General features: G+C 40.8%; 2 protein-coding genes across 10 annotated transcripts in view; both read left to right on the top strand.

Moving 5' to 3' along the window:
• ULK4 (unc-51 like kinase 4) overlaps window positions 1–17,415 on the top strand; it is a 721,105-nt gene that overhangs the window by 100,624 nt on the left and 603,066 nt on the right. The gene's annotated exons all lie outside the window — the stretch shown is intronic.
• On the top strand, window positions 1,476–5,706 carry LOC112439308 (V-type proton ATPase subunit e 1-like). The gene is made up of 2 exons (XM_055111048.2): window positions 1,476–1,585; window positions 5,294–5,706. Exons 1-2 carry the CDS (start codon window positions 1,476–1,478, stop codon window positions 5,571–5,573), a joined length of 390 nt encoding a protein of 129 aa, XP_054967023.1. The 3' UTR covers window positions 5,574–5,706.

Raw genomic sequence — 17,415 nt, 5'->3', positions numbered from 1 at the left:
AAAAGATTAATCCTGGGGGGAATCTGGGCATTGAAGATAGAGGTTGGAGAAAGGCCAACTGAGGGTAGATAGTTCTTAAAATGAGTGGAAGGGAATGACCTAGGGTAATTGGTCTTAGATCAGAGAAGGAAGGGACACTATCCACTATAACAGGAAGAAAAGATGAATAAATGTAAATGAAGTGGGTAAGATTTAGTGTTGGATGATTTATCTTCTTGAGCTCCTGGACTCAAGCAATCTGCTTGCTTTGGCCTCCCAAAGTGCTGGGATTATAGGCATGAAACACCACACCCAGCCTTGAATGAGCTATCTAATATATAGTGGCTTCTGACTCTGGGGTACAGCAAGGTCACCGTGAGAAAGAGAATAATGAGGTAGAGCAAGATGGTGGAATAGAGGATTCCACCTATCATCTCTCCTGCAAGGATACCAAATTAACAAGTATCTACACAGTAAAAGCACCTTTGTAAGAACCAAAAATCCAGTGAGCACTCATAGTACCGGGTTTTAACCTCATATCGCTGAAAGAGGCACCAAAAACAAAACAAAACAAAACAAAACAAAACAAAACAAAACAGTTCTGAATTGCCAACACCACTCCCCGATCCCCGCCCTAGCAGCAGCCTGGTGTGGAGAACATCTCTGGGCACTGGGGGAGGGAGAACATAGCAATTGTGAGGCACTGAACTCAGTGGTGTCCTGTTAGAGCAGAAAGGAAGCCAAGACCAAACTCAGCTGATGCCTGCCCATGGAGAGAGCATGTAATCCAGCCCTAGCCAAAGGGGAGTCACTCATCCCAGTGGTGGGAGCTTGAGTTCCTGCAAATCGTACCACTGAGCGCTGCAGCACTCTTTGTGTACAAGACTGCCTTTGAAAGGCAGTCTAGGCCATAAGGACTGCAACTTGTGAGTCTTAGTGCTGAATTAGGCCCAGAGACAGTGGACTGAGGGGGCACATGACATACTGAGATGCCAGCTGGGGCAGCTGGGGAGTGCTGGCTTCATTCCTCCCCCAACCCCAGGCTGCATAGCTCGCGGCTCCAAAAAAAGACCCCTTCCTTCTGCTTGAGAGAAGAGGGAAGAGTGGGGGAGGACTTTGTCTTGCACCTAGGATACCAGCCCAGCCACAGCAAGATAGGGCATCAGTTAAAGTCACGGGGCCCCTGTTTCGGGCCCTGGCTCCCAGGTGGTATTTCTAGAACACCCTGGGCCAGAAGGGAACCTGTTACCTTGAGGGAAAGGACCCGGTCCTGTCAGCATTCATTACCTGTGAACCGAAGAGCCTTTGGGCCCTGAATAACCAGCAGTGATACCCCCATATTACATTTTGAGGGCCTTGGTGAGTCTCTAAGACTTGCTGGGTTCAGGTGAGACTTACCACATAACTAGTTGTGGTGTATGGGGCAAAACTCCTCCTGCTTGAGAAAAGCAGAGGGAAAAGTAAAGGGGACTTTGTCTTGCACCTTAGGTACCAGCATGGCCAAAGAGGGTAGAACACCAAAAGGGCTCTTGGGATCTCTGATTTCAGGACTTGACTCTTGGATGGCATTTCTGGACCTCCTGGGCCAGAGGGGGAGCCCACTGTCGTGAAGGGTGAGGCCCAGGTCAGGCAGCATTTATGACAAGCTGACTTAAGAGACCTTGGGCCTTAAGGGAACATCAGTGGTAGTCTGGCAGTACTCCTCATGGCCTGGTGGTGGCTACAGGTGAGGATCCTCTCCCTTTGGAAAGGGGAAGGAGGAAGGGAGGGACTGCATTGTGTAGTTTCAGTACCAGTTCAGCTGCACTACATTAGAACACCAGGTAGACTTCTAAGGTTTTTGACTCTAGTCCCTGACTCCTGGATGGCACTTCTGGACCCACTTGGGACTTAGGGGACCTTGCCGCCCTGAAGGGAAGGACAGGCCTGGCTGGCTTTGCCACCTGCTGATTGTACAGCCCTAGGGCCTTGAGCGAACATAAGCAGTAGCTAGGGAGTGGTTATAGCAGGCCTTGGGTAAGACCTAGCACTTCTCAGGTCTGACCCAGTGCTATCATAGTGGTGGTGGCCATAGGGGTGCTTGTGTCACTCCACCCCAAGTCTTTAGGTGGCTCAGAACAGAGAAAGAGGGAGAGAGAGAGAGAAAAGGGGGGGAGCGGAGAGAGAGAGAGAGAGAGAGAGAGACTGACTGACTGACTCTGTATGTTTGGGAGAAAGTAAGGGAAGGGAATAAGAGTGTCTGCCTGGTGATCTAGAGAATTCTTCCAGATCTCATCTAAGACCATCAAGGCAGTACATGTCTGAGTCTGCAAGAACTACAGTGTTACTGGGCACGGGGTGCCCCCTAAAGCAGATACAGCCTAGATCACAACACCCAAGTCCTTTCAAATATCCGAAAAGCCTTCCCAAGAAGGATGGCTACAAATAAGCCCAGGCAATGAAGACTATAATAAATACCTAACTCTTCAGTGCCCAGACACTGAAGAATATCTGCTAACATCAACACCATCCAGGAAAACATGACCTCACCAATGAACTTTATAAATAAGGCACGAGGGACCAATCCTGGAGAAACAGAGATAGGTGACCTTTCAGAGAGAGAATTCAAAATAGCTATGTTGAGGAAACTCAAAAGAAATTCAAGGTAACACAGAGAAGGAATTTAGAATTCTATCAGATAAATTTAACAAAGAGATTGAAATAATTAAAAACAATCAAGCAGAAATTCTGAAGCTGAAAAATACAGTTGGCACACTGAAAAATATATTGGAGTCCTTTAGCAGAATTTATTAAGCAGAAGAGAGAATTAGTGAGCTTGAAGACTGGCTAATTGAAAATACACAGGCTGGGTGCAGTATCATGCTTGTAATCCCAGCACTTAGGCTGAGGGTGGATTGCTTGAGCTGAGGAGTTTGAGACCAGCCTGGGCAACATGGTGAAACCCCGTCTCTACAAAAAATACAAAAATTAGCTGGGTGTGGTAGTGTGAGCCTGTACTCTGGAAGCTGAGGTGGGAGGATCACTTGAGTCCTGGAGGTGGAGGTGGCAGTGAGCAGAGATCATGCCACTGCACTCCAGCCTGGGTGACAGAGTGAGACCCTGTCTCAAAAAAGAAAAAACAAGAAGCACGCCTACAAGATCTAGAAAATAACCTCAAAAGAGAAAGTCTAAACGTTATTGGCCTTAAAGAGGAGGTAGAGAAAGATAGAGGTAAAAAGTTTATTCAAAAGGATAATAGAGAATTTCCTGAACCTAGAGAAAGATGTCAGTGTCCAAGTACAAGAAGGTTATAGAACACCAAGCAGATTTAACCCAAAGAAGACAACCTCAAAGCATTTAATAATCAAACTCCTAAAGGTCAAGGATAAAGAAAGGATCCTACAAGCAGCAAGAGAAAAGAAAGAAATAACATAAAATGGAGCTCCAGTACATCTGGCAGCACACTTTTCAGTGTAAACCTTAAAGGCCAGGAGAGAGTGGCATGTCATATTTAAAGTACTGAAGGAAAATAACTTTTATCCTAGAAGGGTATATCTGGTGAAAATATCCTTCAAATGTGAAGGAGAAATAAAGACTCTCCCAGACAAATAAAACCTGAGGGATTTCATTAATACCAGACCTGTCCTACAAGATATGCTAAAGGGAATACTTCAGTCAGAAAGAAAAGGACAGTAATGAGAAATAATCATCTGAAGGTAGAAAACTCACTGGTAATTTTAAGTACACAGAAAAACAGAGAATATTGTAACACTAATTGTGTGTAAACTACTTCTACTATAAGTAGAAAGACTAAAATATGAGCCAATCAAAAGTAATAACTATATCAATTTTTCAAGATGGTCAGTGCAATGAGATCTAAATAGAAACAGCAAAAAGTTTAAAAGCAGGGGCATGATATTAAGGCATAGAGTTTTTATTAGTTTTCTTTTTCCTTGTTTGTTGGTTTATGTAGAGTTAAGTTGTTATCAGGTTAAAATAATGGGTTATAAGATAGTATTCGCAAGCCTCATGGTAACCTCAAGCCAAAAACAAACAAACAAACAACAACAAAAAAACACATAGTGGATACACAAAAAATAAAAAGCAAGAAACTAAATCATATCCCCAGAGAAAATCACCTTCACTAGTGGAGGACAGGAAAGAAAGAAGGAAGAGAAGATCACAAAACAACCAGAAAACAAATAACAAAATGGCAGGAGTAAGTCCTTACTTATCAATAATAACATTGAATGTAAATGGACTAAACTCTCCCGTCAAAAGACAGAGACTGGCTGGATGAAAAAACAAGACCCATTGATTGTTGCCTACAAGAAACACACTTCACCTATGTACACACACACAGGCTGAAAATAAAGGGATGGAAAAAAATATTCCATGCCAGTGGAAACCAAAAAAGAGCAGGAGTAGTTATATTTACATTACATAAAATAGATTTCAAGACAAAATCTGTAAGAGGAGCCAAAGAAGGTCACTACATAATGATAAAGGAGTCAGTTCAGCAAGGTGATATAACAATGTAAAATATATATGTACCCAACACTGGAGCACCTAGATATATAAAGGGAATATTATTAGACCTAAAGAGAGAGGCCTTGATACAATAATGGCTGGAGACTTCAAACCCCATTTTCAGCATTGGATGGATCTCCCAGACAGAAAATCAACAAAGAAGCATCAGACTTAATCTGCACTATAGACAAAAAGGATCTAATATTTACAGAACATTTCATCCAAGGGCTGCAGAATGCACATTCTTTTTCTCAGACATGAATTATTCTCAAGGTTAGACCACATTTTAGATCACAAAACAAGTCTTAAAAAATTCAAAAAATTGAAATAATATCAAGCCTCTTTTCTGACCACTATGGATTAAAACTAGAAATTAATAAGAATTTTAGAAACTTCACAAATACATGGAAAGTAAACAATATGCTCCTGAATAGTGGGTCAGTGAAGAAATTAAGAAGGAATTTGGGGGCCAGATGTAGTGGCTCATGCCTGTAACCCCAGCACTTTGGGATGCCGAGGTGGGTGGATCACAAGGTCAGGAGTTCGAGAGCAGCCTGACCAACATGGTGAAACCCTGTTTCTACTAAAAAAAAAAAAAAAAAAAAAAAAATTAGCCAGGCATGGTGGCGTGCACCTGTAATCCTAGCTACTGGGGAGGCCGAGGCAGGAGAATTGCTTGAACCTGGGAGGTGGAGGTTGCAGTGAGCTGAGATTGTGCCACTGCACTCCAGCCTGGGCGAAAGAGTGAGACTCTGTCTAAAAAACAAACAAAACAAACAAAAAAGAAGGAATTTGGGAAATGAAGCGGTGGGGCAGAGGCTGGCAGCTCAGGCAGTGACCGTGCATATCATGGCCTCATGGTGCCTTTTGCTGTGATGAGCATGTTCTGGGGCTTCGTTGGCTTCTTGGTGCCTTGGTTTATCCCTAAGGGTCCTTACTGGGAAGTTATCATTACCATATTGGTGACCTGTCCAGTTTTCTGCTATCTCTTTTGGCTGATTTCAATTCTGGCCCAACTCAACCCTCTCTTTGGACCACAGTTGACAAATGAAGCCGTCTGGTATCTGAAGCATCATTGGCCTTGAGGAGGAAGATGTGCTCTACAGTGCTCAGTCTTTGAGGTCACGAGGAGAGAATGCCTTCTAGATGCAAAATCACCTCCAAACCAGACCACCTTTCTTGACTTGCCCATTTTGGTCATCAGTTGCCTTAAACATCAGCACCACATTTAAATGTCTTATTCTACAATGAAGTGTTTTTTCCTTCACTTTTTTACACTTTAACGACTTATGTCCCTACTTAAACTGAACTGTGCTGACTCCAGAAAATGATTATGTACTCTTCTGAGATAGAAGATGGTCTTCTGAGAGATATGTTACTGCCTCCTTGGAATCTGTGCATTTGAAGATGGCTCCTGCCTTCTCACATGGGAACCAATGAAGTGTTTAGAAACTGCTGCAAGACAAGTAATACTCCAGTGGGGCAGTCAGTAGGAGAGCATTTTCAGAGGGAAGAGCTGTCTCAACAGAATTACACCTTACTGTATTTTCAGGATGAATTTATTATTTCTGCCGTCTTTTGGAATAAATTATTTTTCTGCTTTCTATGGGGGGAAAAAAAGAATTTGGGCCAGGAACTGTGGCTCATGCCTATAATCCCGACACTTTGGGAGACTGAGATAGGCAGATCACCTGAGGCCAGGAGTTCCAGACCATCCTGGGCAGCATGGTGAAACCTTGTCTCTACAAAAAAAAAAAAAAAAAAAAAAAAAAAAAAAAAAATCACACAAAAATTAGCCAAGCATGGTGGCATGTGCCTGTAGTTCCTGTTACTTGGGAGGCTGAGGTGGGAGGATTGCTTGAGTCCAGGAAGTGGAGGTTGCAGTGAGCTGAGATCATGCCACTGCACTCCAGCCTGGTTTCAAAAAAAAAAAAAAAATTGAAAAATTTCTGGAAACAAATGATAATGTAAATACAGCATACCAAAACCTTTGGGAGGCTGGGCATGGTGGCTCATGCCTGTAATTCCAGTACTCTGGGAGGCCGAGGCAGGTGGATCACTTGAGGACAGGAGTTGGAGACCAGCCTGGCCAACATGGTGAAACCCTGTCCCTACTAAAAATACAAAAATTAGCCAGGCATGGTGGCAGGCGCCTGTAATTCCAGCTACCTGGGAGGCTGAGGCACAAGAATTTCTTGAACCTGGGTGGTGGAGGCTTGCAGTAAGCCAAGATCACACCACTGCACTCCGGCCTGGGCGACAAAGTGAGATTCTGCCAAAAAAAACAAACAAAAAAAACCCACAAAAAACTCTATGGGATACAGTAAAAGCAGTACTCAGAGGTAATTTTATAGCTATAAGTGCCTACGTCAAAAAGAGGAAAAACTTCAAATGAACAATCTAACAATGCATCTTAAAGATTTAGAAAAGCAAGGGAAACCAAATCTAAAATTAGAAGAAAAGAAATAATAAAGATCAGAGCAGAAATAAATGAAATTGAAATGGAGAAACAATATGAAAGAGCAATGAAACAAAAAGTAGTTTTTCCAAAGAGTTAAAACAAAATGACAAACCTTTAGCCAGACTAAGAAAACCAGAAGATCCAAATAAATAAAATCAGAAATGAAAAAGGACACATTACAACTAATACTGCAGAAATTTAAAGGGTCATTAGCGACTGCTATGTCAACTATATGCCAATAAATTGGAAAATCTAAAAGAAGTGGACAAATTCCTAGATACATAAAATCTACCAAGATTGAACCATGGAGAAATCCAAAACCTGAACAGACTAATAACAAATAATGAGATCAAAGTCATAATAAAAGTCTCCCAGTAAAGAAAAGCCAGGAACCTGATGGCTTCACTGCTGAATTCTACCAAACATTTAAAGCAGAACCAACTGATACCAATCCTACTCAAACTACTCAAGAAAAATAAATACATAAATAAAATAAGACGAGGAGAGAGTACTTCCAGAATTACTCTACAAGGCCAGTATTACCCAGATACCAAAATCTGACAAAGACATATCAAAAAAAGAAAACTATGGGCTAGTATCTCTGATGAATATTGATGCAGAAATCCTCAACAAAATACTAGGAAACTGAATTCAGCACTACATTGGAAATATCATTCATTAGAAAGAGAATAATGAGTACCCAAGGGATTTGAGTAGAGGAGGAGATATGAAGTGTCATCTCAGAGATGGGGAAAGCTGGCCCTCTAGGGAAAGAGAATAGGGCTCTACAGAAACCAGGTTTGTGCTGGAGAATTCTTGGTGAAAGAAGTTAGTCAGCCTAGTTTATGCTGTTCTCCAGAAGATAGCTGAGTTTCAGTCAAGAGAGGGGTTGGATCTCTTTGAGGGAGAGAGTGGCCACTTACAAACCCTCTTGCACAAAGCCCTGTGTTTCTGAGTCTTTTACCCAGGACCTAGTTTATCCAGTCTAATAGGAAAGCAAAGGAAGAAAAGCTGTGAGAAGTGAAGAGAAGCAATTAGAAGACTAATTGGCTTAGTCTTTTGTTTTGTTTTGTTTTATACAAGGTCTCACTCTGTCACCCAGGCTGTGGTGCAGTTGGGCAGTCTGGGCTCACTGCAACTTCTGCCTCCCTTCTGGCTCAAGCAGTCTACCCACCATAGCCTCCCAAGTAGCTGGGACCACAGGGGTGCACCACTACGCCTGGCTAATTTTTTTATTTTTTGTAGAAATGGGGTTTCACCATGTTGCTGAGTCTGGTCTTGAACTCTTAGATGCTTTTCTGGAAAGACTATCCTGTTGGATTTGAAGCTGAAGTTGAGCTTACATATATATATATATATATATATATTTATTAATGTGTCCTCATGGAGTACTTTGTATCCCATTCCTGCTTTGGTGTAGTTTTCTTAGTTGTTTTGTACACTGTATATTTTGAGGGGCCATAGGTTGCCATATTTTACATCAGACACAGTGTTTGATTATTTCTTGCTTCTTTGTAGCCCCAAGCTTAGACATATCATTTAAATCCTCCACATTGTTAAATTCAGTGAATTTACCCTTTTATCTGACAGCTAAATAGACTTCTTTTTTTGTTACTTTTTGGACAGTAGGAGAGGCAAATTTGTTGAAAATGATAAAGCAAGAGTTGAATAATAATCACATTTTTGTGTGGAATGAAGTGAAACATTCTGGATTTGTTTCTTATATTAAGCTGTGATGCTGAAGTACATATCATTTGGGGAACTGCCACATTTGAATCACTTTTGCATACAAATTAAACATCTCACATCAAAGAATTCTTTAAAGACATGCTTTCTAATTTCTTAAAATGATGGAATTCATTTAATTTCTTATCTGACATCTCATAGAACAATTTTTAGCTTCTATGTTTGCTGCTATGACTAATTTTGGTGCTCGTTTTACCTAGGCTATGAATGTACCTTTGCTGTATTTTTTAGGGCAGCAGGTATGAGACTAACATATTTGAATGTAGTGTAAGTTAGTAATCCTTGGGAACCTAGCAAAGCATCACATTTAATTTTCTACTAGATGAAAGAAACATGGAAACAGAATTAGAGATGGAAAGAATTGCATAAAACACAACTAATCAGAGCTGATCCCTGAAGCAGAAAAATGCAACTTAAAGTGAGCTTCCTTTGTATTTCTACTATTTGAGGAGTGTTGAAGATATGACTTTTAATAGTATAGTAACAAGTAAATAATACTAGTTATATTTAGCAAGCTCGAAATTGTAATATTGGAGTTCTCTGTGCCATAACTTAAGTTATTACGGCATCTAAAGGACCCAATTTTAATTACAGGGCAATAGTAACTTGGCTTCTTAAGAAAACATTCATATAGGAGGCATACTTGTGGTTCTGTTTCAAAATGTGTGTCATATAACCCTTGATAAATGTATGTATCATCCACACTGCAGTAGATGCTTACATTAGATACAGAAGTGGGGGCCTGCCACAACAGTGTGGCAGTACCTGGATTATATGCCTCTGTCTTGGTTTTCTCTGCCTGGAATGGTTTCTCCCTCCATATTCATCAGGTTTTGTTTGTGGTTTCCAGAGGGCAGCTGTGAGATTAGAAAACGGGTATGTTTCTCTTTCCAGTATAGTTGCTAAGAGTCGTGGTCAAGGTACCCTATATTGGTAAGAAGACGCAGAGCATTGTTACTGTTATCATAGGTAGATTTCAGAATGGGGAGGCCTCTGCTGACTGCCAGTCTTTTTTTGCACCTTCCTCTTTTAGCCACTGCCATGCAGTTGCTTGATGGGTAGATTAAAAGGGGGAATTCAGAGGCCGATTCTGTGATATATCTCTGAGATGACGTATGCATTGTTATCTCTTGTGATCCCGATAGTTTTTTTTTTTTTTTTTTTTTTTAAACCAAGGATGGGTGTATAGGCCCACTGAACAGATGTGAGATGGATTTGGGCTAAGACTCCATGTAGCACCTGATCTAGGTAAGTTCTTGAGTATTGGACTGTGGTGGCACTTGAAAGGGTCTGGGTATTTCCATTTCTTCAGTGCTCAGTCACATGATAAATGCTGAAGACTCCCTGGGGAAGGAAAGTGTTTTGGAACTATGGCCACTTTGCAGGGGTTTCAAGGAACCTCTCTCTAGGTTACTTGGGGAGCTCTAGGTCTATGAAGCAGGTTAGATCTGGAATCTGGGTAAGAAGCTGTGAATTCTTTATGGGACTTGAGTTAGGTTTCTGCTCAGTAAATCTAGAAATTTTCTTATTAAATATCAAGCATCAACTTAGGAGACAGACACCTGATGCTCAATTTACCATTGATTCTTGTGGGTCAGAATATTCTGATCACCGCATTGCCCTTTGACTCACTGTGGCAGTTGTGCCCACCTTGTCTGTGCAGATAAGGGCTGCTACTGGCCTTTACTAATCCCAGATCTCATGATTTCCACTGCGATCAGAGAACCAAATTCCATTGTTAGTATTTCTCACTGTCATCTCTGGCCTATAAGGATAGCCACCTTAGAGCTCTTCAAAGATGCTGGTGCCCCCTTCATTAAGACAGTCTCCCAGGGCCACGTAAGAGGGATGGTTTAAGGGGTGGCTGAGCAGGCTGTACTTTGTTGAGTCATTCCAGTGTTTTCAATTTCCAGAGCTTTTAGATTCTGTCCTCTCTGGCAGTGGTTCTCAACATTGATGGCATGTTGGTGTTAACTGAAGAATCCCGAGGCTCCTAAATTTGAAGAGGAAAGGTTGATTTCTTATGCAGCCTGCAGGTTGGCTATCTTGACAGGCTGGGAAGTGTGGCCTCTGACAGAAACTGAAAGCAGGCACTTCGAGGGAGGGAAGAATGGAACAGGAATTTATGCCAAATGAGTTGGCTAAGTATACATGTTTAATGATTATAGGATAAGCTGTGAATATTCATGAAAGGGGTCACATGCATGTGTAGAAAGTAAACATGCATGTTACATGCAGCCCATGTTCACTTTGGGGTGGAGACTTAACATTTAAGTGCATTACAATTAGGCCCTAGGTGAAGCAGAAGATGGGAAGGCACTCAGTACACAGCCTCTGTAAACCGGCCAGAACCAGTCCATGGTCCATGATCTCTTATCAGGAGAAAGTTACTGAAATCAGTCTCTTGTCCAATCAAAACTGTTGTTTTGGCTTGTGAATAGGGGAGGTTTTCAGTTAGTCAGCATCTGGCTGTCAGTGGGCTGCAGTTGTTTCAGTAGTGCCTGTCTTGAGGCCAGTGCTTATTTAGCTGCTAGAGAAAAACAAAAAATCCTGTGGCAGTTAGAACATAGTTTATTCTTTAAGTGTAGGGTGCGTGATCTAACCCTTGCCTGGCATGGCCTTAGGTCTTGTTTGTGATTTAGCATCTTATTGCCATGAGGAGTCTGTTCTGTCAGTCTTATGCTCTCTATTTTAACATTTAAATAAGTTCTTAGGCCCAGGCTGTACCCCATATCATTTAATCCATATCTCTGGGGGTGGATGGAAGTGTCTCTAGTCTTTAAAGCTATATGGGTGATTCTAATGTGCAGGCAATATTGAGTACCACAGTAGCGGTTCTCAAAGTGTGCTCCTAGACCAGCAGCATGAGCATTAATTGGCAACCTGTTAGAAATGCAAATTCTCAGGCCTTACCCCAGATCTACTAAATGAGAAACTCTGAGGAAGGGGTTTTGCAATCTGTGTTTTTACAGAATCTTCAGTGATTCTGATGCACCCTAAAATTTGAGAACCACTGCTCCAGAGTATGCTGGGGAAATTGTAGCATTTTGACTTCATTAGAGGCAGTGTTTCAGTTGTCCAGCCTAGCAGACTTCCAGGTGTTTGAATCTCTGGTCTCCCAGGTGAGGCATTGTGAATGTGAGCTGCAGACCTGCTTTTGAGACTTGGTTTGATTCTCTGGGGAGATATTTTTCACCACTGCTTCGTTTAGTATCAAGGTCTCAACATTTCTTGCCAGACTCTGTTGCAGGCTGGTTCATTTCTTATTAATATATCCTTGAGTTACCAACTTAATATTAATGGTCTCCTATTTGATACTACACTATGGGCAGGAGCTGAGGGTTGTCCCTTGTTCCATTTCAAAAGGTCATTTCAAGGTCACCAAGAGTTTAGCACATCTCCCTCCACCCACCTGGGGTTAAAGTATCCTGATTCTCTCTGTTGTCTCTATTTGTTCTCTGTTGTTCTTTCTCTATCTCTCTGTTGTCCTGTTTTCTCTGTTTCCCCTTTTCTTCAGTTTTCTTCTTTTCTATTTTTGGTCTTTGAGGTTTTCTTAATGTCTTGCAAATTTAGGTATGCATTTCATAAAGATATTTTATCCAGCATTTTTTGTTCCTTTCAGTAGGAGTAATATGCAGAAGATTTTGTCTGCTATTCACCAGAAGTGGAAAAAGTAATTTTAATTGAGTAATTAATTTTGAACTATAGATTTATTACAGATTTATTGCAATTTGATACTTAATTTCTTGACTTAGTCTGCATGGCAAGATTGATCAGTATATTTTTTAAAATGAAAACAAATTTTTTTAAAGAGTAGTTTTTGGCTGTGAATCCATCTGGTCCTGGACTTTTTTTGGTTGGTAAGCTATTAATTATTGCCTCAATTTCAGAGCCTGTTATTGGTCTATTCAGAGATTCAGCTTCTTCCTAGTTTAGTCTTGGGAGGGTGTATGTGTCGAGGAATTTATCCATTTCTTCTAGATTTTCTAGTTTATTTGCGTAGAGGAGAGGTGTTTATAGTATTCTCTGATGGTAGTTTTTATTTCTGTGAGATCGGTGGTGATATCCCCTTTATCATTTTTTATTGCGTTTATTTGATTCTTCTCTATTAGTCTTGCTAGCGGTCTATCAATTTTGTTGATCTTTTCAAAAAACCAGCTCCTGGATTCGTTGATTTTTTTGAAGGGTTTTTTTGTGTCTCTATCTCCTTCAGTTCTGCTCTGATCTTAGTTATTTCTTGCCTTCTGCTAGCTTTTGAATGTGTTTGCTCTTGCTTCTCTAGTTCTTTTAATTGTGATATTAGGGTGTCAATTTTAGATCTTTCCTGCTTTCTCTTGTGGGCATTTAGTGCTATAAATTTCCCTCTACACACTGCTTTGAATCTGTCCCAGAGATTCTGGTATGTTGTGTCTTTGTTCTCGTTGGTTTCAGCCAAATTCTACCACAGGTACAAGGAGGAGCTGGTACCATTCCTTCTGAAACTATTCCAATCAATAGAAAAAGAGGGAATCCTCTCTAACTCATTTTATGAGGCCAGCATCATCCTGATACCAAAGCCTGGCAGAGACACAACCAAAAAAGAGAATTTTAGACCAATATCCCTGATGAACATCGATGCAAAAATCCTCAATAAAATACTGGCAAACCAAATCCAGCAGCACATCCAAAAGCTTATCCACCATGATCAAGTGGGCTTCATCCCTGGGATGCAAGGCTGGTTCAACATATGCAAATCAATCATCGTAATCCAGCATATAAACAGAACCAAAGACAAAAACCACATGATTATCTCAATAGATGCAGAAAAGGCCTTTGACAAAATTCAACAGCCCTTCATGCTAAAAACTCTCAATAAATTAGGTATTGATGGGACATATCTCAAAATAATAAGAGCCATCTATGACAAATCCACAGCCAATATCATACTGAATGGGCAAAAACTGGAAGCATTCCCTTTGAAAACTGGCACAAGACAGGGACGCCCTCTCTCACCACTCCTACTCGACATAGTGTTGGAAATTCTGGCCAGGGCAATCAGGCAGGAGAAAGAAATAAAGGGTATTCAATTAGGAAAAGAGGAAGTGAAATTGTCCCTGTTTCCAGATGACATGATTGTATATCTAGAAAACCTTATACAAAAATTAATTCAAGATGGATTAAAGACTTACATGTTAGACCTAAAACCATAAAAACCCTCGAAGAAAACCTAGGCAATACCATTCAGGACATAGGCATGGGCAAGGACTTCATGTCTAGAACACCAAAAGCAATGGCAACAAAAGCCAAAATTGACAAATGGGATCTAATTAAACTAAAGAGCTTCTGCACAGCAGCAGAAGCTACCATCAGAGTGAACAGGCAACCTACAGAATGGGAGAAAATTTTTGCAACCTACTCATCTGACAAACGACTAATATCCAGAATCTATAATGAACTCAAACAAATTTACAAGAAAAAAAAAACCCATCAAAAAGTGGGCAAAAGATATTAACAGACTCTTCTCAAAAGAAGACATTTATGCAGCTAAAACACACATGACAAAATGCTCATCATCACTGGCCATCAGAGAAATGCAAATCAAAACCACAATGAGATACCATCTCACACCAGTTAGAATGGTGATCATTAAAAAGTCAGGAAACAACAGGTGCTGGAGAGGATGTGGAGAAATAGGAACACTTTTACACTGTTGGTGGGACTGTAAACTAGTTCAACCATTGTGGAAGTCAGTGTGGCGATTCCTCAGGGATCTAGAACTAGAAATACCATTTGACCCAGCCATCCCATTACTGGGTATATACCCAAAGGATTGTAAGTCATGCTGCTATAAAGACACATGCACACGTATGTTTATTGCAGCACTATTCACAATAGCAAAGACTTGGAACCAACCCAAATGTCCCACAATGATAGAGTGGATTAAGAAAATGTGGTACATATACACCATGGAATACTATGCAGCCATAAAAAGTGATGAGTTCGTGTCCTTTGCAGGGACATGGATGAAGCTGGAAACCATCATTCTCAGCAAATTATGACAAGGATGAAAAACGAAACACCGCATGTTCTCACTCATAGGTGGGAATTGAACAATGAGGACACTTGGGCACAGGAAGGGGAACATCACACACCAGGGCCTGTTGTGGGGTGTGGGGAGGGGAAGGGATAGCATTAGGAGATATACCTAATGTAAATGACGAGTTAATGGGTGCAGCACACCAACATGTCACATGTATACATATGTAACCTGCACATTGTGTACATGTACCCTAGAGCTTAAAGTATAATAATAAAAATTCTTTAAAAAAAAAGTAGTTTTAGGTTTACATCAAAATTGAGAGAAAGGCACAAAGACATCTCATATACCCCTGCCCTCACACATGTACAGCCTTCCCTATTAACACCCTGCACCAAAGTGGTTCATTTGTTCTAGTCGATAAACCTACATTGACACATTATTGTAACCCAAAGTCTGTAGTTTACATTGTGCTTTGCTCTTGGTGTTATAAATTTCTTTGGGTTGAGAAGAATGTATTAAAACATCTATCTACCATTATAGTATAATACAGAGTATTTTCACTACCCTACAAAGCCCCTGTGCTCTGCCTATTTTTTATTTTTCCTTTCCCCTAACCCCTGGCAGCCATTGACCTTTTTACCGTCTTCATGGCGTTGCCTTTTCCAGAATGTTGTATACAGTCTATGGTTCATGTGCTGCTTCTCTAGTGGTTGGTGTTTTGCAACCCTGGTGTCAGATTCATGACATAAATGTTGGTACAGATCTTAGCTGCTATACAAATGCTCCTCTACCCTAAGATATGGATGCAATAGTTTACTGTTTTATTAGCAATTCTTTTAAAGTAGTACAACTCCTTCATGACTACCTCTAGCTAGAGTGATGTTTTTGAATTGAATGATTAGGGTTATCTCTCAGTCAGGATAGGCTAGCTTATGTTATGGTAACAAAAACCATCAAAATCTCAGAGGGTTGCTGCAGGCCTAGGTGGCTTTTGTGGGCAGCTGACCTCAGCACTCCAGGCTGCTTTCATCTTATGTGGCGTTTCTATCCAGCATAGTGCCTTACAGTTTCCTGAGGCAGAGGAAGAGAGTATGGAAAATTGCACATAGGAATACATACATCATTTCCACTTTCAGTTAATTGGCCAGAACTAGTCACATGGCCCTGCCTGACTCTAAGGGGGCTGGGAAATGTTTTTGTGTCAAGGAAGGGCAGGAAACTGGACAGCACTATCTATTACTTTTTAAGGTTGATTCTGCCTAACTTAGGCATAAAGGGTATTTATTAGAAGAAAATGAACAAGGTCAAAGGCTCCAAGAGAAGATTGGAATAGTCTGCTATTCCTGGCAGCTGGACCTGGCAGCTCCTGAGGGTTTCTGGACCTGGACTCTCTTGGAGTCCTGTTTGGGGATACTGCTAGAAGGAAAAAGTGAACGTCAGCTGTTCCTTCACTCTATGTCCAGGTTCAGATTCCTGAGCAAGAGCCTTGCTGGCTGCAACTTAGGTTGTGGCTCTGCCCTTGACTGTACCAGACTGTAGGAGGAAAGGTGTTTCTGAAGAGAGCCCGGGACCCTTTCAGGTTTTGTATGTGAAGGGCAGAATGTCTGATTTGCCATTCTACAGACCAGGCACAGTGCAGGAAAGGTATTTCCTCAAAAGGAAGTTGAGTGGTGTTAAGAAGAGGGGCTGGATGACTGGTGACCAAAAAATGGCAGATTTCTTTTGTAGTTGACATTTGTTGACATCTAATTAAAAAAATCCGGGAAGTTTGTAAAGTTTGTTTACCTAGTATCTCCAAACTTTTTAAATGACTGTGAAAGACTGTATGAGAAATCTACTTATGCATTTTACTTGCTTCTCCTGACAGTTCATTATCTTTAAGCGAAGGAATGTACCAGTTACAGATTGTTTGTTTACATTTAGGCCTCAACAGGGAAGTGACAAGATAGCAGTCCTTACTTCTCCTTGATTTAGCTTTAGGAGTTAGATGCCAATTACAGATGCCAGTTTGAATGCATTTAGCCAATTAACATGCAGAGAATTAGAGATAATGTTAAAACTTTGATTTTGGTGCAGATGTCACCAAAGAGATCTTATAGACAACCTTGCAAGGACATTTTCAGGGTTATTAATTACAGAACAGAATTTTATTCTCTTCAGTTTCATTATCTGTCTCCCCTGGCATTATTGGCCTTCCCTTATCTGTTCAGTATGTCCATTTTCTTTTTTAACCAACACTTGTGAAACCAAGAGTTTGAAGTTTCAAGTAGACAGATGTGATTTTACTTGCGAAGGCTTAATCAAATATACAGCATCCAAAGGAATCTAAGATTTAATACAAATAAAATAGCACATGGATTAAAAAAGGAGTGGGGATTATGAGGTTTACAGTGTTCTTATTTTATGTGCCCTAGCTCTGTTTGTGTCATTGAAAGTAGTGTTCTAAGAAACCACTTAGAACAAAGGGCAAAGTGGTATCAAATAGAATTCCCTCTTCATTTGGGATTGTGGAATGCCTCTTATTTCAGGGGTTAGGGAAGAATACCGAATTATTTTAAAAGTTGTGTTGTTGTTGTAATTACTACTGTATCTCCCATTGGAGTAGTTAAGTAGGGTTTTAAAACATCCCTTTGGTCTAGTAAAACACTGACCATAATAGGAAATGCCTGATATTTTCTGAGTCAGGAGCTTAATTCAGTTT

The sequence above is a fragment of the Pan paniscus genome, chromosome 2 (assembly GCF_029289425.2).
Source record: "Pan paniscus chromosome 2, NHGRI_mPanPan1-v2.0_pri, whole genome shotgun sequence".
In the NCBI taxonomy this organism is placed as follows: Eukaryota; Metazoa; Chordata; class Mammalia; order Primates; family Hominidae; genus Pan; species Pan paniscus.
Note: the sequence above shows the minus strand (reverse complement) of the source record. Positions and strands in the feature narration are given on the sequence as shown.

Bases quoted from the DNA above. Each gene is read 5' to 3' on its own strand.
- LOC112439308 (XM_055111048.2), top strand. From the start codon at position 1,476: ATGGCCAAAGAGGGTAGAACACCAAAAGGGCTCTTGGGATCTCTGATT. The intron at 1,586-5,293 runs GTGAAGGGTGAG...TGGGAAATGAAG, and splicing joins CAGAGGGGGAGCCCACTGTC to CGGTGGGGCAGAGGCTGGCA.